We start from the raw sequence: 24571 nt of genomic DNA, 5'->3' as shown, positions 1-24571 counted from the left end.
GTTGTTGGGATTTGTTTTGCTAAAAAGCATCCTAAAATTGCAAGTAAAACTATTTTAAAACTATGTGCAACTATTTTATGCATGAATCAGAGTCATTTCAATGTTTAAAAACAAATTTGAAAATAGTTTTGATGCTAAATTTGAAATAAGCACTCATAGACCTTTATAGCAGGAGCACACTGCCATGCGTGCGAACTTTAAAAAAGGAGACTGGGAATTCCAGGATGTAATGCAGACTGTGATGACAACAATAAAAGCAAAGTTAAAAAGAGAAAAAAGTCACCTGTATTTCAAGTGTATGACACAATCTCACTTGAAGGGGATGGGAAGATAAGATGCTGATTTAAGTAACTGGAAATGGGTGATGTTGGTAAAACTAAATGCAAAAAGAATTGCATGTAGACACACATTCCATTATCCTTGTCTGGGACAATCCTGCGAACACTATATGTACATCAAAATGCAATAAGTAAGTAAATGGCAGGTGATGGGAGTTAGATTTCTTACTGCTTGAGTGGGGGTTATAGACGAGCAAGGGAAGATGATCCATGTGGTGGTAGATTAGATTGGAGATGTTAGTATGTGAATTTATATTTAGCCTAATACAGACACAGATGGTTACATATAGAAACATTCACAGATAATGTATATAAACGTGTTAGTAAACATGCATACATTTCTTTGCTCTTTCAGCTGAGATGGGGTAAAAGTAACAATACTCTTGAGTGTTCACATTTTGGTTTCTAATTCCATTATTCAGTGAGAGAAATCAGGGATCTTTGGGGAAGTGGCAGATTCTAGGACTAGCGCAGCAATACATGAGATACACCTGGAGGGTCTGACAGCGCAGTGTCTGACAGTGTCCACATGCAAGAAACCGCTCACAACACACGCAGTGGGGTGTGTCAGAGGGACAGAGGAGCTCACGGAAAGAGCTCCAGTGGCCAAAGCTGGGTTAATTTGAGCAACAAAATAAAGATGTTTTAGATTATAACCTAAAGTATAACATAAATACATATGAATTTATAATAACATAAAAATGATCACATTAATGAGTAAATGAGGTAGAGTAGACAAATCTGTGCAGGAAAAAAAATCCAAATAATTTATGTAGATACGTCTTCCTCAAGGAGAAAGAGATTCCAAGTGAAAAATTGTTTAAGATATTAATGGCTTCAGTTTGGTTCCTAGCCTGTGTACCCAGGTGCCTCACTGGGCTGCAGCAAATGCACGGGGCTCCATGGAATATTTAAAATTTTTGTTCATCGAAGGTTCTCTGAACTGAAGGAGCTTGGGGACCTCTGGTTTTTAAGTGAAGACATGGAAGAATCCGATGGTGAGAAGTGTCTGGACCCAGGGACTGACAGAGCAGCTTCAGCGGAGTATAGTCAGGCGTCAAAGGCCGTGGTGCCGAGCTTCTTTGGGAAGGGATGGGTGTAGCTGGAGTTCACTACATCTGCGTTTTCAGGGCCGTGCTCATTCTCGTATGCTGTGTGAGTTTCACGATTTCCTTTAATCACGTATAGATGAATGAACTCCGCCTCTCAGATAAAGTACAGAATTGACCCTGTAATCTTATAGTGTTAGTGTTATAAGGCTTTGTTTTATAGCATGATATTCTTGGGAAGAAAATTGCAATAATAATTTTAGGTATAATTATTGGGAAATTCATTGATGCTTTTAGTTTATCTAATTCCTGTAATTACCTTTAAGTAAACCCCCATACACAAACCATTGACCAGACCAATGCTATGAGACTTCTCGTGCAGCTTATGTCTTAGCTAAGAGGACATTTTAAATAAATATGGTAATGTCTGAACCACACGTGACCTAGAGAGTTTGAAAATATAATGCAATTTTTGGTAAATTTAGTAATTAATTGATGGTGCATCTTTTCCCAATGAAATGTTAGTCGTTCAAGCCATAGGTATCTGAAATATAAGCTACACTAAGCTTTAGTTGTGATGGCAGCTTTGAGTGGTCATCATGCACCCTTGGCTGCAAAAATCTTTATGTTATGTGATAAGGGTTGAGAAAACTCCAAGCAAATCGCCACAACTTTTTCCTTAGGCATAATTACCAAAATACCTAATTTTTAATGCTAGAACTTAAGAAAATTTGAATACTTAGTATTTTAATGCAAATAGAATGACAATTTTTCTTTATTTGAAATAGCAAAGTATATTTAAAATATACTCTTTATAAAACCACTCAGTTTGTTCACTTACCAAAAATCAGTAAATGGCTCCTCACCTTTCACCTGTTATATGTACTAAAACATGAGGTTAGTAATGACCACTGTTTCACAAAACACGTATTTTGTGTTAAAATGATTTAATTTTTGAGAACGAAACTATCCTGCTTAGAGTAATTTATGCTTTCTAGTGTATTTGAGCGTTTTTCTTTTCCTGATGAGATATAATGTCTGACGGCCTCTTTGGCTCATAGAGCTGAAGCTTTTCTGGATGCATCGGGCACATTGCTACTCCATTGTGGTGCTGAATACAAGTATTTAAAAACATCACCACCGCCACCTCTGTCACCACTACTGGTACTAAAGATGTTTGCCAACACGGAATTTGTTCACTCACACAGTGCATTAGGGCAAAGTCCTTTGAAGTCAGAGGCTGTTGATTGTACATGACTTCTTAAAAAAAAAGACCGCTTTTTAGTCAAAGAAGCAATCCAGTGTGGTGTATCGATTCGGCAACATCACAGCTGCTTCTAATAAGTGGGCTGGAAGGGCCGTTTCTATGGGGCTGGAATTACTTTTCGATTGCCGGGGCCACAGTGTTGGTACCCTTATTTTGCGGTGCCACCTTTTCTGATCAATACCACATCACCCAGCAGATAGTAATTAGGTCTCAGAGAGCCATTCCACAAAGATCTGTGTTGACTGCGATAGACAGAGCCAAGGAAAAGGTCACACGGAATCAGCAGCCAACTAAAAGGTGATGGGTAAAGAAAAGACCCCTTGCCTGAGAAGTACTTAGCTCTTTTTTAATTACTGTAATTTTCAACAGAAGTCAGAGAGTGAGATGATGAAGTGAAGCACTTTCCTCCCTGCTGTTCCTGATGAGGCTTGATAGGCCTCGAAATTACGCACTGACTCCCCGTTTGATTTCTCCCAGTGTTTAGTGCTAATAACCTGTGGGGCCTCTTTTTTTTCTTTGTACCTCTCAGTCCTGGTGTCACTGCAGTAATTACACTGTGTGAAATCTGTACCGCGATCACAGCTGCCAGCTCCCAGCTTCACAGGCCAGGTCAGGCTGAGCAGGGCAAAAAAAAAAAAAAAAAAAAAAAAAAACNGGGAAAAAAAAAAAAAAAAAAAAAAAAAAAAAGCTAATAGCTCAGAGAGAGGGAAGGATTTTTTTTTACATTCCTGTAATGCTGTAATGAATTTTTAATAGAATCTCATCATTTCTAACTGTGTACAAACATAAGGAATTCCTAGAAACAGTAAGGGTCGGATGGCGGCTGCGTTCTAACTGATCATCAAACTTTTACAGAAATAAACATGCAGCCAGTGCTGGAAATAAATGTAGATACATTTCAGCAGGGCTGATCCTTTGTTAATGTGGGACTGTAAGGAAACGGATCCAGGATTGGTGTTCTTCTAAGCAATGTTGACTTCTGTAATGAAAAAAAGTTTAAAAAATATTTTACAGTAATATTTGTTACCGTTCCACAAATGCCCTTCACTCATCCTGTCGTTCGGAGACGGGAATAACTCTGGATGTTCAGTAGCCCTGGCTGGTGGAATCTGATCCTGGCGTTTCCTTGGGCGCCGCCCTCTCAGGGAGTTTAGAACTCGGGTTCAGGAACAACAGCTATGGCGGTGGGAACAGCCCTCCAGAAAATCAGAGGTTGTCTTTTAAAAACTCTTATGTTTTTTAAGGCCAAAGGGGTTATAATTTTTATTATAATTTAGGTTATTATTCTAGCATTATTAACACATATGTGATCCTCCATAGAAGTATTATACAATGTCAATTTCTAAAGCATGTCACATTTGTACAGTATAAATGTTTATATTAAAATGCTTATATTAAAGGCTTACTAGAAGCATGGTTGTAACAAATCAGTTAATATCATACATTGGGAAGCTCTGAGGTATGAATTCTCAATCTCATATGTAATAGATATTGAAGTCAAAGATATTAAAGCATACTAAAAATACATTAAGTTTGTGTCTTTGTGGATTAGATTGTTTCAACATAGCCAAAAAGATATTTAAGTGCATTTACTTAAAACTATGTGATCAGTCTTGGGAACTGCATTCATAGGACCTTTATGTTTACTTATTTAATGTAGCAAAGGTTAAGTCTTACGTAATGGGTAAGTACTTATAATCACCTATTAATAAGTTTTCATATCATGAAAACTGCAAATTTTAGGAAACTAAAGTGACAATAAGATTAATTGCGGAAGCATTGTTGCAATAAAGTCATCAGAAATTAATAAATTAATGAAAATAAAATTTTACTGTTACGACTGTCCACTAAAGCGTTGCTTGGGCTTATTGCCAAGGCACATGATAGAGATGAGCTAAATGGGCATCACAGCGAACGAAAGGAGACATGGATACAGACTTCTCACCAGGATCATGCCACTGCACAGCTGATCTCTCTGGTGGAAGGGGTTATCCTGAATACTTCGTACGTCAGAACCAAAATAACTTTACCCTCCCCCACAATTCAGCTGTCAAATTGCCTGATATTTGCTATTTAAAGAGAAGGAGAAATTCTTTCCCGACATTGCAGATGATCATTTTCTTTTCGAAGCATGAGATTTGATTGCCCTCCCAATCTGGGCCCGCACTTACTGCCTGCATGGTGAATGACAGTTCCTTTCTCACTCATGGCGTTTGACTCTGTGACCTCCCACAGAATGAGTTCCAAACACCAACCATGCGTTGGAAAATGGAGATGGGAGTTCTTTGATGCTGGGTGGTAGAGGTATCAAGCTAGCTAGGAGTACCCTGCACTGAATTCTCTATAAATGCGAATCTGGCGGGGTCCAAAGAGTTTTGGGAAGCATTTGTCCTATGAAATTGCACTTTAAAACCCGAGAGTGGAAGCCAGTGTAGCTTTTTGTCCCTATGTGGGTTAGAGATAATGGAGAATATTTTGGCAGTAGGTTTGGCTAAAGGAAAGGAGCCATTTTGGTAAATTATTCATTCAGACTTGTTTTCAGAATATGTTTTGGATGAAATCAGAGCAAAAGTTGGCCTTTGCTTTATTAATTCTTTGATAATAAAAACATTTGCATGGTGTTTTGTAGTTTATCATCTGATTTTTCCAGGTTAAAGTTATCTCATTTGATTTTCTTAACCGTCATTGAAGCAGGTAAAATTAGTTATTGGTACAAATCTCCAGTGATCGTGAAAACAATACTAGGAAGGAATACACAAACTACTCGGAAGAGCACCCGTTTGGGGGTTTTCTCAGACACTTCAGAAGGACTCATTTACGCAGAAACGGAGTGCTCACTACACATCAAATTTACCAACTTTTTTATGCATTCAAAGTTTTTTTTTTACCAGAGTTTGAACAAATTGACAATATGGTTTTTATTTTTTTTTATTGTTGTTCAAATACAGTTTTCTGTGTTTTACTCCCATCCCATCCTAGCCCACGCACCCAGCCCTTCCCAAATTGACATTGTTAATCACATTTCACTTAGAGTTCATATCTGAATTAGGAAAAAAATATTTCAAAACATTCATAATTAAACTTTTCAGTATTTTATAGTCTTGTTCTATTTGTGTGAATTTGAAAGGCTCTGTTGTACTCTTTCAGGAAAGATTTTTAAAAATAAAAAATTTTCTTATTAAAATACATTATTACTATTTTTTATTGTGGTAAAATGTCATACTCTAAAATTGCTTCCATTTTAACCATTGTTAAGCGTAGATTTCCGAGGCATTAGGTACATTCATATTGTCCTGCAGCCATGACCACCATCTGCCCAGACCTTATCTTTCCAGACTGAAGCTCTGTACCCATAGCACTAATGCCCCACTGCCCTTACCCCTGACTTCTGGCAACCGCCATCTCTATGCCTTTGACTTCTTCTCTAGGTACTTCGTATATGCGTAATCAAAATATTTGTCCTTTTGCGAACGTCTTATTTCATTTAGAATAATATTTCAGAGTTTACACATTTTGTATCATGTGTCAGTATTTCCGTCCTTTAGGGCTGAATACTATTCCACTGCATCTGTGTACCACATTTTTTCTACCCATTCTCTTGTTGATGGACATTTGAGTTGCTTCTACCTTTTGGTTGTTGTGATTATGGCTACTTTTAACTGAAGAGTTGTATTATTTAAAATAAGTATTGAATAATTTCAGTGTGTAAACTTATTTTTATAAGATGGTTAAATGTTACTACATTTCCATATATTTTCCCACATATTCCCAAAATTATTTTTATTTTATTTATTATCATTACTTTGACATGAATCAAGTATTTTATTTGTAAATATTTATTGTCTTAATTTGATAGTCATAATTTTTTGAGCAGTTGCATGCAATCTAGTTTAGATTCTGAAAAGGCAGACCTGGAGAAAACGCATGAAGGTGGAGGAGGGTTAGGGCTTAGTATGCAAATTTGAATTGTTTGACCTGTAGAGAGTGTATAAATTATTTTAAAGTTAGTTGCCAAGATTGAGAAATCAGATTTTTACATTAAATTCCAGATTTTTTTGTTTCTCAGAAAATCTGGAATATTGGACCACCTTTCCACATGACACTATTTTGTGGAGCTGAGTGGCAGTTGCCATTTTTATACAGAATTTGTGGAATTCATAGGCTCTTCAGTGGAATATAGATTCTATGTGACCTACTTTTCTTGTGTATACATTTCCAGCCCCTGACTGACACAGACCTGGCCCCTGAAAGTGTGCTGTGCTTGACAGATAACTAGTCCAAACTGAGACGTGGTGTGTGAAATTCACAGTGGATATCAGAGATTTAGTATGAAAAAGACAGTGCAATATTTAATTAACAAGTTTTAGATTGATTTATGTTTAAATGGTGGTATTGTTTCAATAAATTACTGACGTATATTTAACCTATATTTTGACCCTTTTTAAAAAATGTGGCTCCTTGACAAGATAAGATTACCTATGTGTCTCACGTTAGATTTCTGTTGGACAGGGTTGCTCTTGATGTTTATGGCCTGATACAGAGCTTGCTAAGTTGTAGCCCTGGCCCAGGTCTGACTGTTCACCTGTTTTGGCATGGCTGGCAAATTGAGAATGGTTTTCCTAGATGTATATTTGCAATTTGTTTGATCATAGGGAACATTAGCTTTGAACTCCAATTTATTGAATGTTGTTTTCCCCCAAAAGAATTTCACTTTTCTTATTAGTATACCTGTATTATAAAATATTGTACTCAACTATTACTATATTTTAATTTCATAAAAATTAGGAGATTTTATTTCTGGCCAAGATGGAGACATGGGTAGGTTCACTTTGCCTTCTCACACAACCACAGGGAAATCCATCTAAAAACAAAACAACCAGAACTGCCAGAAAACAGAACCGTGTGGAAGTCTAACAACCAAGGTTTTAAGAAGAAACATTCATCCGGACGTGTGCGAGGGCGTGTAGATGGCATGACAAGGGAGGGGTGGGCTGTAGTGGTGGTCCATAGACTGGGTGGCCCCACATTAATGTGTGGTGGATAAAAACTGGGGAGGAAGCAATCCCAGCTCCAGGTCACTCTGCAAAGCCCAGGGTTCCAGCAACAGGAAAATAAAGCCTCCTAACCTCTGGCTGTAAACCAGTAGGGTGGGTGTGATAGATGAAACCTCCCATCTCTCAGAAGAGTCCGTGTAAAGGGCCCACACAGTCCTACAACATCCGCAAACCCACCCACTCTGGGGATCAGCACGAGGGCAGCTACTAGAAGGGTGCTGGATACTTACAGGAAGTGGGGGAAGTGACTGTACCTGGGACAAGAGCCCAGCAAGTAGCACTGTTCCCTCTCTGACCCCTCCTCCACATACAGCACCACAACACAGCCACATTGGCTGCCCTGCCCTGGTAAATACTTAAGACTCCACCCCTTACAATGTAACGGGTGCACCAAGTATGGGAGTCAAAGCACAGAAACATAGGGAGGCTGTCAAAATGAAGAGACAGGGAGATAGGCCAAATTGAAGGAACAGATCAAAACTCCAGCAAAAGAACTAAGTGACATGGAGATAGCCAATCTATCAGATGTAGAATTCAAAGCACTGGTGATCAGGATGCTCAGATAAACAACTGAGTGGAGCCACAAAATAAATGAAGAAGTGAGGGTTATATAAAGTAAGATAAAAATATATAGGGAACCAACAGTGAAGGGAAGGAAGCCAAGATTCAAATCAATGATTTGGAACAAAAGGAAGAAATAGTCAACTGGAACAAAAAGAAGAAATAAGAATTCGAAAAATGAGGAGAGGCTCAGGAACCTCTGGGATAACTTTAAGTGTTCCAACGTCTGAATCATAGTAGTGTGAGAAGGAAAAGATGAAGAGCAAGAAATTGAAAATTTATTTGAAATAATAATGAAAGAAAACGTCCCCAATTTGGTGAAAGAAATAGACACAGAAGTCCAGGAAGCTCAGAGAGTCCCAAACAAGTTCGACCCAAAGAGGGCCACACCAAGACGCATCATAAATAAAATGTTAAAAGTTAAAGATAAAGAGAGAATCTTAAAAGCAGCAAGAAAAAAGCAGAGAGTTACCTACAAAAAAGTTTCCATAAGATTATCAGCTGATTTCTCAAAAGAAACCTTATAGGCGAGAAGGGACTGGAAAAAAGTATTCAAAGTCATGAAAGGCAAGGATCTACATCCAAGATTACTCTATCCAGCAAAACTATCATTTAGAACAAAAGGACAGATAAACTGCTTCCAAGACAAGGTAAAGCTAAAGAAGTTAATTATCACCAAGCCCTTGTGGTATGAAATGTTGAAGGGACTTATTTAAGAAAAAGAAGATCAAAAGTATGAAAAGTAGCCCTGGCTGGTGTAGCTCAGTGGATTGAGTGCGGGCCTGCGAACCACACGATCACGGTTCGATTCCCAGTCAGGGCACATGCCTGGGTTGCAGGCCAGTTCCCAGCAGGGGACTCACGAGAGGCAACCATACACTGATGTTTCTCTCCTTCTGTCCTTCCCTTCCTCTCTAAAGATAAATAAATAAAAAATCTTAAAAAACAAAACAAAGCAAAACAAAAAAAAAGTATGAAAAGTAAAGTGACAATGAACTCACAACAATCAACTAAAGGACCTGGAAAATAACAAAAGCAAACTGGGCAAGCAGCTAGAACAGGAGCAGAGACATAGAGATGAAGATCACATGGAGGCTTATCAGTGGGTAGGGGGAGGAGGGAGAATGGCAGAAAAGGTAGAGGGAATAAGAAACGTAGCTGGTGGGTGCAGGATAGACGTGCAGTGTAGGGAATCATATGGGAAGTTGAAAAGCCAAAGACCTCATGTGTAAGACCCATGGACATGAACTAAGGGGGGATTGCTGGAGAGAATGGGGGTGCTGGGCAGAGGGAGACCAAGGGGGAAAATGGGACAATTGTAATAGCATAATCGGTAAAATATACTTAGTAAAAATGTAAAAAATATAAAATTTGTCTTTTTCTCTTGTTAGTTCCTATATTTTACCCTTAATTTTGCTTCTTGGTGTGCAAAACCTAAAGTATTTAATGTCTTTACAGAAAAAAAAATTCTAATCACTGGTATGATAGGGAGCAGGTACAGGCAGGGTTTGGAGAGAACTAAGCATAATGGAAACACTTTGAATTATGATAGACAAGGATTCAATCTTATTTACTGATCTAGTCTCTGAGGCCTTGCTTTCTGTCTGTAAAGTGGCCTAAGGATTTCTTTCCAGATTACACTGAAGACTGAATAAGATACTGTATGAAATGTTTTGTGGAAGAGGGGACTGTAGCGCTTCCCCTTTCTAGGGTGCTCTCCATTGCCAAACTTCCCGTGGATACTTCTTGCCTGTCTTTAGCTTAGCAACATCCTTAGCTCAGAAAAGCAGTTTCTGCTCTAGCCCTGAGCCTAGGTGAGTTCTCCCCAGGAATGCCACACTTTTTAAAATACTCGTCACATTGGTATTTGCTCCACATCTGTCTGCCTTATTAGATTTTAAGCTCCATGAGAGGAGTATCTTGTTATCCACTCTATCCTAGGACTGACACATAGTATTATTTAATTAGTATTTTTGAATGATGTTGATGATGGAAGATGCTGAACATAACACACACACACACACACACACACACACACACACAACCCAGAGGAATTCAGAGGGAGGAGATTTACTCCTTCCACAAATATGTCAAAGTTTGTGTCCAAAAATTTGGGTCACATATTTGGACAAGTAGTTTAAACATACTTTACTCCTCCTCTCCAAAATACCAGAGTTTTTTTACTCATCTTTCTCACTCATCTCTCATAACTGGGAAATGCAAGTACAACACTTAGCACAGTGCCTGACACATAGTCAGCTTTTAATAAACTCTTCTCTAAGGATGGATGTTGATGATCAATCAAAATATTTAATATCAAAATAATCAAAATATCTAGGTATTAGGTAAAGTTGAGAGGTCAAAAATTTTGGAAATCACCAGGGAATTCATTTTAGAGTCAGTAAATTAGTCATTTCAGTATCTGTATCTACACTGCTCTTAACAAGTCTTAGTGGGGTTTTTTTGTTGTTGTTTTTTTATGAGCAGGGTTTGAAATGCAGGACAATAAAACTTAGAATCCAGATCAAGTTCTGAAAACCAAAACTAAATTTTAAGATGTCCTGAGTTTATATGTTAGTTACAGGTTTACAAAATAGATGTCTATTTGCCAAAAAACACTCCCTTTCTGAATGACAATCGGCAGTTGTTGCTCTTGTCCCCTCAGAACACAAAGCTTAACACAAAGTCCACCACCCTGTTGCTGTAGCCAAATTCATTGTCATACCAGGAAACGAGCTGACAAAGTGCTCACTGAGGGCAATGCCAGCCCCAGCATCGAAGGTGGAGGAGTGGGTGTCAGTGTTAAAGTCGCAGGAGACAACCTGGTCCTTGGTATAGCCCAGGATGCCCTTGAGGGGGCCCTCGGATGCCTGTTTCACTACTTTCTTGATATTGTATTTGGCAACTTTCTCCAGGTAGCAGGTCAGATCCACAACTGACACATTGGGGGTGGGGACACAGAAGGCCATGCCAGTGAGCTTCCTGTTCAGCTCAGGGATGACCTTGCCCACAGCCTTGCCGGCGTCAGTGGAAGCAGGGATAATGTTCTGGGCAGCCCCTCGGCCATCATGCCACAGATTGCCAGAGGGCCCATCCATGATCTTGTGGGTGGCAGTGATGGCATGGATTGTGGTCATGAGTCCCTCCACGATGCCAAAATTGTCATGGATGACCTTGGCCAGGGAGGCCAAGCAGTTGGTGGTGCAAGATCCATTGCTGACAATCTTCATGGAGTTGTCATACTTGTCCTGGTTCACACCCATCACAAACATGTGAACCGTATCCACAGAAGGGGCAGAGATGATGACCCTCTTGGCTCCACCCTTCAAGTGAGCCCCAGCCTTCTCCATGGTGGTGAAGACACCGGTGGACTGCACAACATATTCAGCACCAGAATCACCCCTTTTGATGTTGGCAGGATCTCACTCCTGGGAGATGGAGATGGACTTTGCATTAATGTCAAGTTTCCCATTCTCAGCCTTGACTGTGCCTTTGAACTTGCCATGAGTAGAATCATATTGGAACATGTAGACCATGCAGTTGAGATCAATGAAAGGGTCATTGATGGTGACAGTGTCCACTTTGTCAGAGTAAAAGGCAGCCCTGGTGACCAGGCTGCCTTTAAATTATAAGTTTTATGCATATATGTGAATTAATATTGCAGAATATTTAGTTTATAGGGATATTACTTTTATTATTTCTTCTCCCCCCCAAATGTCTTGGTCATTTTTTAAAATGTATTATAGAATACTTTTCTCAAGGTCCGAACAAATTGCATGAGAGAATTGCAGATTAATTCGAGGAAAGCACAGCGGGTAGGGTCGAACTAAGTGGGTGGATGGGGACTGAGCACTCCTGAACTCACTCTTGAATACACTCTTGGAGGTCCATCCTCAACTCAGTTTGAGAACCGTTGGTCTCTTGACACATTTTTAGGAGTACATGTGGCTGAACTCTCCAGAGATGCTCTCATGGTCATTAGCCACGTGTGTTAACACTTTAAAAGCTGTTAGAGGAGCCATGCTATAATGAAACCCATTGATCTGTTGTTTAAGAAAATTATTTGACCACAGAGGGCCCATCACCCACTACCTGGCACATAGTTTAGGAAACAGTTGTCTAATGAAAAATAAAATCACCTAGAATCTGAAGATTCTCATCCATCACTACTAATCCACCATGGCTATTGAGTGAGTATCTGCTGCCTGGCTGTTGTGGTGCGATTCCCTGGTTACAGGAGGGTTGTAAGTTATAGCCATTTGCCTTGGGGACAAATGCAGGAAGACAATTAGGGAAAAGCTGGCCCCTGAGCTGCAGTTCTCAATGGACTGTTTGCCCTCTGAAGATCCAGGGGCATCTAGTTGGTATGTGTCTGACCAGCGCCAGCACAGTGCATTGTTCATGTCAGCACTGGCGTTCGGTGCACACACTAGACACAAGGAAGAAGGAAGGAGAGGGAGAGGCGCTATCTGTAGTATATGGCAGTATATTTTGGCTTATCTATGCCTGTGGGGAGAGGACAAAGCCAGGGTGGGCTTCACAGATGAGGCTGGACCAAAGCTGGGCCATAAAGGAGACGTAAGGTGCATCACACCTAGCCTAGCCCATATTCTGATACTGGTCTCTAAGGATAGTGGCCTTATCCTTTGGGCCTGATTCCTGACTGTGGTTCTAAAGGAGTTCTCTGATTCACATAGCTGTGTAAGTGGGTGAGAGAAAATATGGTTCATTACTTTGCCTAAAGTAACGAAATGTTCTTGTGTGGGAAATAGCGCAGGACTGGCCCAGTGAAAGTGGTAGGGCAAGCAGAAATGCTACGGAGGCAGCCTGTCACAAATGCTTCTCAGCTGAACTCTCGAGTTTTTTGGAGAATCCATAAACAACTAAAACGGTTTATTTGATATATTTAATTGGCCTACTCAGTTCCCTAAGTGCCAGCTTATCAATTTCCCTGAAAAATTATAGTCTGACTGTATTTTATTTCTCTGCTTTCTTATAACTCTTGCTTTTGCCTTAGTTCTTTGGCTCATTCTGTCAACAGAATCACATGTGTGTATGCTATTTGTGTGCAAATATGTAAATGACTCAGTTGTTTTCTGACACCGATACCACGTTCATCCTGAGCCCTTCCCCACTGGATCCTGGGGGAAAAATAAATGAATTCTCAATACAGTTTAAAGCTTAGTCTAATGTGATAATTTAAGTAGTTATTTTAGCTCATTCTGTATCTTATATAGACTCTCTTGTACCCTGGTGGTTTCCTTCAGGTAGTATATGGAGGAAGAGACTGTGTGATTTCCTGTTCTCAAGGCACTGGAGGAAGGCACCCCTGGCTTCATGCTGGCCCGTTGGAATGTATATGTCGGCATTGCAGCTTCTGGCCTCCGGAAGGATGTCCCTTGTTCTCCTGGTTGCAGGGTGCTCTTCTGGCCTCTAGTATGTGACCCTGAGCCCACTCATTTGGCTTAGGCACTTTTTATGGTGGTGCTTCTTGCATGATCTAACCTAAACTTGACTTCCTATGATATTGGAAGTTCTCCTCCAAGGTCTAATTGAGACAGACACCCATTGGGCACTGGCTTGAGTGGTTTGTGGGGCTACTTCACCATAAAGCCATCTTTCCCTCTGTGTGCCAATAGCCAGTGGGAAACTTCCCAGCCTAACCTTCAGCTGCTTCCATGTCCTGAAACACAGAAGGCAAGGGCAGTGTGGGAAAGCTAAACTTGAGACTTCCCTTTGCCTCTGCATATCATGCCATCTTGTCCATGTGGCTGCGTCCTAGGTCGCTACAGGACGGCTTCCTCCCTGTGTCCATATTGGGGGGAGAAGAGCAGAAGACCCCTCAGCCCAAGGACCTTTTCCACTTACTTGCTACTTGTCTCCCTCCCCAAGCCACACCCTATGGAAAAGAAATTTAGGATTTAACTCCTCTTGCTTTTTTACTTTCCTGTCCCTTTCTCTGGGACTTCTTTATTTCCTCTAGGACAGAAGGAGGTACACCTTTATTTTCTTTCTACAAGGAGGATCCCCCAAATTGGAATTTATTTACATGAAATTGTATATTTATTCTTACATCTTTAAACTTCAGTCACCTTCAAAGTACTCTCCATTTGATGCAATATACCTATTGAGATGTTTTTCCACAGTTCAAAACAGTTTTTGAACTCATCAATTTTGATGCCTTTTAATGTGTCTGTTATTTTTGTTTCACCTCTTCCCCATCAGCAAAATGTTTCTGTTTGAGGACTTCTTTCATCCAGGAAACAAAAAATAATAATAAATTGCTCAGTGCCTAGTGGCTGGTGAATAGGGAGGATGGGGTATGGAGGTCATGCCATTTTTGGTTCAAAACTGCTGAACATTCAGCGTAGTGTGGGCAGATGAGCTTGTAAATCACCCATCATGAAAGGGGCAAACATGTGGAAAGAGTCTTCAAAAAAAATTCACTGGAGCTGTACACAACCTCTCACAACAACACCAATGGGCACACAGGTGCAGATGGGTTCCTAAGAACAATACTCACCTAGCGTGGAAAACCTGTACTACAGGGGCCTGTCTTCCAGAAGGTAATTCTGCAGTGTTTGGGGGGTCCTCCTTGTCCATATTCCTGATTCCAGCAAAAGCACTCGAAGTCATGACTCCTAATTTACAAGGGGAGAGTTATGGGTTCAGTCCTCCAAGGTTGGCTGTTTGTCTGCTCACTGAGAGGAGGAAGGGTTTTCTTGAGAGGCAGAATGTCTCAAGCCAACAATCTTATTTGTGTGAACATCTTTTGTTGCACAATTTTATTATAAATGTCAAATACAGTATTATTGCAAATTCTAGGGATGCCTGGAGTGGCTGGGACAGCTTGTATGTGGAAGAGCCAAAAAGAAAAGCCTGTTGAGAAGTTTGAAATCATAAGCTCTGTTTCATGACCCATTATAATACCTGGAAGACTACTTTAAACTCGCCACATTACTAAGAATTTGAGTTGGATACCTGGAGTTGCAAGGGATAGAGACTCATTCAGACCTCTCAGAGTGCTGGCGCACTGAATTCAGTGTATAGACGCATGCTGCGTCTGTTAGGTTCATTGGTTGCAATCACTGGGGTCTGTCTCAGGCTAACAGAGGCAAACATAAGGTGCAGTGGAATGGCAGGTGGTAGTATATGGACTTTAAGGAAAGACAGAAAGGGGCTACAGAAATAACTGTCATAGCTCCGGACATCTGGATCTAGGAGACAGTTTATTCTGGATACTGTTAATGGGACAGATTCTCTCCAACTGTTCATGTCTCCGTGTGGCTCCCCTTCTGGCTCTGTCTCTCTGAAGAGAGAGGCTGACTGGTCTCGGGGGGCTGGGGCTCCAGTCCTTGGCCAGCGTGGCTCGGTCCCTCCAAAGCCGCACGTGGTGGTGGAAGAAGTGGAGTAGGGAGTCAGTGAGTTTGAGGGGCAGGCTGGGGCCAGTTTAGGGCGTGATAGAATGTTTCAGTAGGAAGTTTGTACTCTGCCTACTGGGTCAGGACTAACTCAGTGCCCTTTTCCCCACAGAATGTTGAAGGGGTAAATTTTTTTCATGATTTTTTTTAAACACAAGAAAGAAAGAAAGATTTTAAAAGCAGTTTAAGTTTCTTTAAATACTAAACAAATTGAAGGTAAATATTAGGGAGAATTCTATTTAATACCCATTTAGAGAAACTGTAACTATTTAAAAATATTACCATTGTGATGCTTTTATTTGCTGGTTTTCAAATATTCTGAATACTTTTAAAAATAAATTCTCCCTTAAAACGAACAGTCCTCACGAAACTACAGGCTGTGGAGGAAGTGGCATTTCCTGAAGAATTAGTGAGGATGGGAGAGGAGTCTTTGGCTTTGGAGGCCTGGGCTGCGTGAACATGTCCATTGCCGCCGTCTCAGAGCTAGTTTGCGGCCGAGGCAGAATGCGCAGCAAGTTTTGAGCTGAAGGTTCTGTTCTTTCCCCAAATCTAGAAGTGATAGTCTTGAATGCTTTTATAGAAGGCACTTAAGTGAGACAGTCTGGTTAGAAGTGGGAGCCAGGTCTGAATTTATTAAGGGATCTCTAAGACTCAGCTGAGTTAAACGTAAATAGTCTGAGAGGATGGGGCTGAGCCAAGGCAAAGCTAAGAACTGAGTCCTTGATTATGCCCTCATTTGCATATTTCCTTCAACTTGTATTTAAATTCCCAAACAGATTTAGGTATGTGTGTGTGTGTGTGGGGGGTGGTCACATTAACCATCTAGTCCTGGCTCCCCAGCATGAAACATTCCCTCCAGTCCCTCCATTGCCTCCCACTGACTCACTAGGATCAGCTTTGCCCTTTCTCTCTGCTCATCCTTCAAGGCTCAGCTTGTCCTCTCTCCTTCCCTTCCCAGAGCCAAGTCAAGCCACCTTACTGATTGCATTTAGAATGAGTTTCACCATGTAATTAGTTACTAAATAGTAATATTAATTAATACTTATTAATAATATTGCTCTGTTTTATCACTTCTCCTTTTCCTAGCTTGATACCACTTACCATTTATGCCTTTCCATCTTCAACCACTCTGTACCCAAATAATGGGTCCTTTATACTTATAGATTGTATTGTTTTTTTACCTTCATTTAAGAATTGTGACCTACCTCATGCCATATATTGTCATTTTTTATTGTTTGTATTTGTCTCCTCAACCATATCACACTTTGCTATTAAACTGTGTGTATCTAGAAAAACGTCTAGTACAGTTGTTGCCCGTGGAAGGATGTCATATTATTTAGTGCTGGGGTTTTCTAAACCATGAGCGGAAATGCGATCAGTGGGATTTAGTTCTAAGTCCCCAACTCTCTTTTTTCCTCCAACTCCAGCTTTATCTAACTGAGAGCTAAGCTGTTGTTTAAAGATTGCAGAGAGCACTCCCCCGTGAGGACCATTTATGAAACATATCCACATGTATTTTTCTATTTGGCAAACCCAATTTTAAACCTTGAATCTTTGGTGTTTCTCCATAGTCTATACTTTGATTCTGAATAAAAAGTAGGTTTCAATTAAATTTTAAGATGAACTAAGTAAGACTATGATAATACTTATATTGTATGCATTTTAGGTTCAGTTAAACTCTACAGGATATTTAAATTAATAAATCAAGAAAGTTCAGATTTCTAAAATTTATCATGAATGTTGAACATATAAAATCATTCTCTAAACAAATTCACACACATATACACTCACACACACACCACTTTGGAAACCCCATTTGAGCGTCCCAAGAATCACACTTAATAGTGAACAGAGAGGAGGGACAGCTGGCATTTATTTGACATGTTAGCCTGTTTGTTAGGTCAGTTTTGTACATCTCAATTTTTCTAACCAGTACCTGTATTTTGGTTTCATCTTTGTTGACATGTAGGAAACCAGAAATATCTTCCTAATCCAACTGCACATGATACAGAACTCGTTATTATTTAATTTCTTTACCAAATATAGTTTTGTGTGTGTGTGTGGCCATTCTGTATTGATTCCCTGAATGCATTTCCAGACACAAATTATTTATTTTGACAAAATTCAGAGGTTTTTTTGGACATCTATGATACCCAACAGTGGCTTCCCCCACACTCCTAGCAGCCACCTCCTGTTCCCATACATAAATGGCAGCCAGCAATGGCTGGAAACAAAGGACTCTCTCCCAGTCCCAGAATACAGTGACATTCATTCCGAGAGAGGCAGGGGCGGCTTTTTGAAAGCCGACTTCTTCAGCTCGACAATAACACACAATGAGTTATTGACTTGTTTATATACGGAGCTCTTTTCAGTAACTAACTCTGACTCCCACAGTCTGGACAAATGATTGATTTCGTGCTTAGAAAAAGAGAGAGCTCTTGCACTAAACTCTGTAGTGCAAACTACTTCTTCCCCATTTGTTCCCTCGCTGAATAGGACCTTATTAAAATGCACTTTCCAAAAAAATACCTGCAGCTGGCCTTTATAACTGTGTTTTGTATATATAAATAAGTAATTTGTCCCAGTCTTTTGTATATTAACAGACCATTGAGAAACTTGTCAATATATAGGAAGGCTGATTGTCCTGTTGTTTATGCTAAACTGTGTTGCCTATATTGATCTGTGAAATATGGATCAAATAATTTACTAATAAATCAATATTTACTGCTCACAAACAGATTATTGATAGATTTAATTTTCTTGTTGTGTTATGCTGATTTACTGAGAGCTTTATACACAACACGTATGATATATTTCACCTTTGGATCATTAGCTGTTCTGAATACAGGGAAAACTGCATGCATAACTGCAGTTCAGAACACTGAGAGTTTGGTTGGACCAATAGGCTCTCCCCCTTTTTGGCTAGTACTTAAACGGAATGTCAGTATGAATTAGATAGAACACACCAGGTTATTTGATTACTGTACCTTTTCTAAAGATACTAATGATTGGACTCCAGAGTTTACTTTAGAGGTATTTTCTCCTGTAAAAGAAGTTTTATTACATCTTACTATATTTTTAAATGTTTATGTAATTGGCCTTTAAACAGTGTTTGTCTTCCTCTGTCTGACTTATTTCACTTAGGGTAATGCCCTCAAGCTTCGTACTTTTTGTTTGTTTTTTAATTTGAAGTTAAAGTTTCTATTCTGGGAGAGAACACTGAGAACCTCACTCATTCCTAGGGTCACCAGAAGCCAGAGCCAACTCAAAGGGATATAACACATTCTCCTTCTTTATACACACAAAAAATTAACTTGAGAAATTTCAAACCCATTGACAAAAAGTATTTCATATAGCCCTGGCTGGTGTGGCTCAGTGGATTGAGTGTGGGCCTCTTAAGCAAAGGGTCGCTGGTTCGATTCCCAGTCAGGGCACATGCCTGGGTTGCAGGCCAGTTCCCCAGTGAAGGACACATGAGAGGCAACCACATATTGATGTTTCTCTCCCACTCTTTTTCCTTCCTTTCCCCTCTCTCTAAAAATAAATAAATGAAATATTTTTAAAAAGTATTTCATATATTTTACAACAAATCAAAGCAGCAGTGAGTTTTGTTTTAATGAAGAAACAGAGTGCTTTCCTCCGAAGTGACAGGAGAGAAGAATCCTGCTGCTGTTGTCATGCCCTGGGACTTGAGGGAGAGGTGTTGTTCGCACTGCGTGTTATTGATGCCTTAGGGTGAAAATGCACTCTCTGAATTTGACTTTTTTACTTTCTGTAATTTTCCCGGATTTTATTGAATATCTATTCTTGTTTGGAATGGCTGCTCTGGGTCCAGAAAAGGCCCCATGTGTGTATCTGTACATTTTGTTGACCATTTAATTTCTAACATCTTGTTGTATTTTCCATTTGATACTATGCAAATGGTGTTTTTCAGGTATGTTCACATGTGCTCCCCTCAAGCTTATGTAGACTAGTAGATTTCTTTGAATGTTGAGTGTTGGAATGTAGGTGATTTTTCCAACTGTAGCTCTTTTGAAGGTTTCTCGCCTTTTAAAAAGTTCCTTGGAAGCAGCTCTAAATGTTGTGGTCCTGAGAGACCTTATTAGAGTCTACTTACTACTATTGCATCAAGGAGTTTTGGGGTTACGTTTTTGTTTTGTTTTGCTTCATTCACTTCAAGAGTATCTGCTCTGGATGTTCTCACATTTGGAGATTAATTTTGTAAAGAATAGATGAGCTTGGTGAATATCTCCCCAGTCTCACGACAGCAGACTGATTTCCTTCTAAGATGAGAAGCCCCCAATGAAGTAATAACCATGTAACCATGGAGACTTCACACAACCATACATTGTGTCATGGTTTATAGATAGGCTTCTATGAATGGAAGTTGAGTTTAATATTGGCTTTTTATGATATTATGTTGTTTGTATTACTTCAGCACAGGAAAAATATTCCTTGGGGGAATGATTCTAAGAATAGTCCCGAATAATATTTTCCCCAGTTTTATTGAGATATCCTTGACAGATGGCACTGTGTAAGTTCAAGGTGTATAGCGTAATGACCTTCATGTATTGTGAAATGGTAACCACAGTAAGTTGAGTTAGTATCTATTACCTCATATAGATAAAAAACCCAGTGTTATTTTAAAATTTTTATTTATTGACTTGAGCGAGAGAGAGGAAAAAAAGAGAGAAAGAAAGATACTGATTTTTATGCATCATTGGTTGCTTCCTATATAGGCGCTGACTGCGGATTGAACTCACATCCTTGATGTATCGTGATGATGCTCTAACCAACTGAACTACTCAGCTGGGGCAAAACCCAAGTTTTTTTTTTTACCCTGTGATGAGAACCCTTAGGATTTACTTTCTTGAAATGTACGAATACACCAGACGGCATTGTGAACTATAGTCATCATATTGTGCATTCTATGATTTCTTAAAATCTTGTTTCCAGTGGTTCTTGGTATTGCCTGCTGTCCATATTCAGCTCGTCACTTGTTTGTTTTTGTCTCATTGAGGCATAACTGCACTCACTTATATGTTGTCTGTTTCATGCTATAAGGTCTTCATTGAGCAGTTGCAACAGAGACTATATGCCCCACCCCAAACCCCAAATATTTACTATCTGGCCCTTTATAGAAATGTTTGTAAACTGCTTAACTAGGTTAGTCATCACTCACCTGAAGATTCCTGGGCCTTTCTCATGTACCAAAACAAAATCTCTGATGTGCTGAGCTGTATCACCTCTCGGTGGGTAAAGAGGTTACGAGTTTGATATTATTCGTATAGTGTACATATATGCATAGTTAGATTGAGGAGGCCATATTGTTGGCCCCACCCCCATTTTATCCCAGGTGTAAGAGTGGGTTTTCAGGTAGGGTATGGATTGAAGATTCATGTTAACTAACTCAAACATGATTTGTCAGGCACACAACTGAGAAAACCTATTTAAAACAACAACATTAACAAAACAATCAAACAAAGCCAAAAACGTGGTCATTACTCATTTTTAATCCTCTGTAAGGAGACACAACACGGCGAGTCCATCACTTAGTAACTGTTCGAGGTTCCAGTTTGGATGACTCTGTACCGGGCTATTTTCTTTCTTTCTGTTAACAACGATCTGTTGAGTGAATATTATTGTGCAAGTTTAGCTTTCTCCTTTGGTTGGAAACAGTATTTTGTTTCCATGGAGACTATTTATAAAAAATATAGAATGCACTACATTTACATTTTTATAACAAGGGTTAGTGGGAGTAGCAGAATACCTCTGTCCGGCTTTATACACGGAGCAGGTGAGAAGTAACCGTTCACGTGTTTAAGATGCATTACCCTTTGTCGTGAAATATCCTAATCCATCTTGTGCCATTCTGGAGTGTTTGAATTGACATTCGCTTTTGGTTTATGTTGTTGAATTCTTATCCTGACTTATAGGCAGCCACTATATTCCCTACTGGCAATAAAAGACTATAATAGAAAATATCACTGTAATATAAAAAGCTGCTGTGCTCATTTTGATAAAGCACCTTTAAACAGTACTCATCGTTGTCAAATGTCTGCAATGAATAACTTCTTCCCAAGTCATGTTTTAGTAACTTTAAAAGCAACAAAAGTGGAAGTAAAAAGTTCAGTGTTAAATACTTTAAATATGAAAACGAACTTTCAATTTATGTAATGTTAATGGAGTGCATTTTTACATATGGGTCCAATTAATTTGAAATTACCTCCCATGATTATGCTAAAGTAGTTGCTTGAGTAAATGTGACTATTAGCTGTAAATGGATGCCATTTATTTATTTATTTATTTATTTTCTAGTTGAACCTGGCCATGGATGAACAGAAAGAGAAAATTACGGAAAAAGTTATTCTTTCAATGACAGCAAAGGAACACCTTAAGGCACGGGAAGAAGTAAGGAACTTACTTTTTAATTTTTTTTTTACTTTTTTAAAATTTTATTTATTTANCAGCCCCCCCCCCCGAAGTGATCCCTACCTCCCTCCCATTTCCACCCCCCTTAGTTTTTGTCCATGTGTCCTTTATACTTGTTCCTGTGAATCCTTCCTTTTTTCCCCTGAAATTCTCTCTCCTCTCCCCTCTGGGCCTGTCAGCCTGTTCTCTATTTCAGTGCCTTTGGTCATATTTTGCTTGCTTGATTGTTTTGTTGTTTAAGTTCCTGTTAAAGGTGAGATCATACGGTATTTGTCTTTCACCGCCTGGCTTATTTCACTCAGCATAATGCTTTCCAGAGGAACTTACTTTTAAAACTGTATTATAAAACTACATGAACACTAATTATAAAATGAAGACAAATTTTGCTTGGGTCTGGTAGTGAACCAATTATAGTTACCTGATATTGACATCATGGAAAAAATTGGTCAAAACTGGAAATCATTTTGTTGATATAGGAAAGCTTGAAAAATAATTATAGGCATGACAGAATAAATCATATGATTTTCTGGAAAATGCTTATGAATACTTTCTCATAAATTTCTTTTTCTCCTTTTTTTAATTGTTGTTCAAGTACATTTGTCTCCATTTTCACCCCAACAGATATCCCGGCCCCCCATCCCTGCCTCTCACCCTCAAACCACACCCCCTTTGACTCATGAATTTCTTAATTTAGGAAACTATTAAGAAAATTATTCAGAAAACTATTCAGAGCCAAACATGTGACTTGGCTCTGAAAATTATAAAATATGCTAACAGGAAAACCATTAAAATTTTGTTGAGCTTTATATAAATACTAAATATTGCTTGTATTCTCTGACTTTCTAGGAATAGAATGATTGTTACAAATTTTTTAAATGCTCACAAAGTTATCTCTTATCAAGGAAGAACTAGTTTACAGCTGTCAAGTCTAAGTGAGCTAATCTTAAGATTCTGTAGGCAATATTGTAATGAAGAACTATTAAAGCAAGCCTTCTCTCCAAAGCTCATGCTGTGAAGCTGACAGCATAGTCCATAAATGAAATTTTAATACAAAATTGGTGCTAGGCCAAAGGAGAAAATGATTTTATGTAGTTCCCTGGAATACAAAAGCATTTAATCTTTCTGAAAAAAGATCATGGATTTGCTAATTTACATGCACCACTGTGAGTGAATAAAATCTATAAGCAACTTGAAGAATAAATGTGAACTAAACTTTCATGTAATTCCTTCTTGACATTTTAGCAAATAGATCTAGCCAGGCTTTAGGGTTTTAATATTTTCTTATTTTGATTGTATCTCCTTTGATAACTATGTATTTTACAATTGATGAATGGGTACAATGCATCAGATTTTCCTGAGGGAATTCAAATCTTACATCATAGACGATGTTAATATTTGGAAGTTATGTGTGTCCAGTATTAAACACTGTGTTGGAAACATTGATTGGTAATCTCAGTAGGAAATACTTCATAAAAATTCAACTTGAGTAATTACTAAGATGCAACAAATAACAATTGTATAGATTTAGTTTTAGTTCTGACTCATTCCACTTAAATACTAACAAGTTAAAAGAGTAGGTTGTTAGTTATAAGTTCTAAACATCATCCTCTATTCACACATTGAAGAGTGTTTTATCATGGAGAGTTTTATTAGATTTTTACAGTAAGTTTAGAATGAATCTATCATGTATCTTGATATGGCGAACTTTAGAAAATGCACATAAGTAACTAATTATTATAATTAAAATGATATCTGTAACATGAATTATTATTAGAGATGAAATAGAAAATGAAAGAATGAGCCAATTAAGTATTTATTATTTTGCTTAATAAATATTGTTGCCTTTTAAATGTTGCAATTGTTTTGATCTTTGATATTTTGTGCAAAGCTACACTTTCAGTGGAACCAAAGCTCGAAGTGGCCCAGGAGCATGATCTACATGAAACATGACATCTTGAATGCTACCCTGTTAGCCGCACTGGGAATGAAGACGGTCTTTTATGGAAGACCCAACAGCATTATGCCCCTTTGGTATTTCCTCTTTGCTAGGACCTTAGTGTCTCTGTAGCACCCGTCTACCCCAGCCTGCTCCCTGCACAGCGCTTTATTTGGTCCTGCAAGTGCTTTGTCAGCTGTGGCTCCGGATGCCTTTTGTTTGCTTAGAAAACCAAAGGCACAGTGAAGGGAACATGTCTTTTCCCTGCGTGTGTGCCTGTGTGTGGAAGAACCTCTAAATGCATTCCAAACACTATGAAAATAATTTGAGAGTGATTATATTAACACGGATGTGTAATTTCTAGTATTTTGTGTAGAAAAAGTCAGCAGCAGCGAGTTTTGGCCCTAATTCATAAACAGAGATGTGAAGTTGTGATGGTGAAAAGAAATAATTTACTTTTCTAAAATAGAAAAACTGTATTTAGATATTTCAAAACCTAAATTAAACATTATG

General features: G+C 38.9%; 1 protein-coding gene and 1 pseudogene across 1 annotated transcript in view; one reads left to right on the top strand and one right to left on the bottom strand.

Moving 5' to 3' along the window:
• DCDC1 (doublecortin domain containing 1) overlaps positions 1 to 24571 on the top strand; it is a 380146-nt gene that overhangs the window by 139355 nt on the left and 216220 nt on the right. Inside the window, exon 8 of the mRNA XM_037040449.1 lies at positions 22009 to 22101. Coding sequence (XP_036896344.1) covers positions 22009 to 22101 — 93 coding nt within the window. The remainder of the gene's footprint in view (positions 1 to 22008; positions 22102 to 24571) is intronic.
• On the bottom strand, positions 10931 to 11840 carry LOC118983137 (glyceraldehyde-3-phosphate dehydrogenase-like; annotated as a pseudogene).

Source organism: Sturnira hondurensis, unplaced genomic scaffold (assembly GCF_014824575.4).
Source record: "Sturnira hondurensis isolate 20B ecotype Veracruz unplaced genomic scaffold, ASM1482457v3 Scaffold0002638, whole genome shotgun sequence".
Taxonomy (NCBI): domain Eukaryota; kingdom Metazoa; phylum Chordata; class Mammalia; order Chiroptera; family Phyllostomidae; genus Sturnira; species Sturnira hondurensis.
The sequence above is the reverse complement of the archived record's forward strand: the minus strand, read 5'-3'. Positions and strand labels throughout refer to the sequence as shown.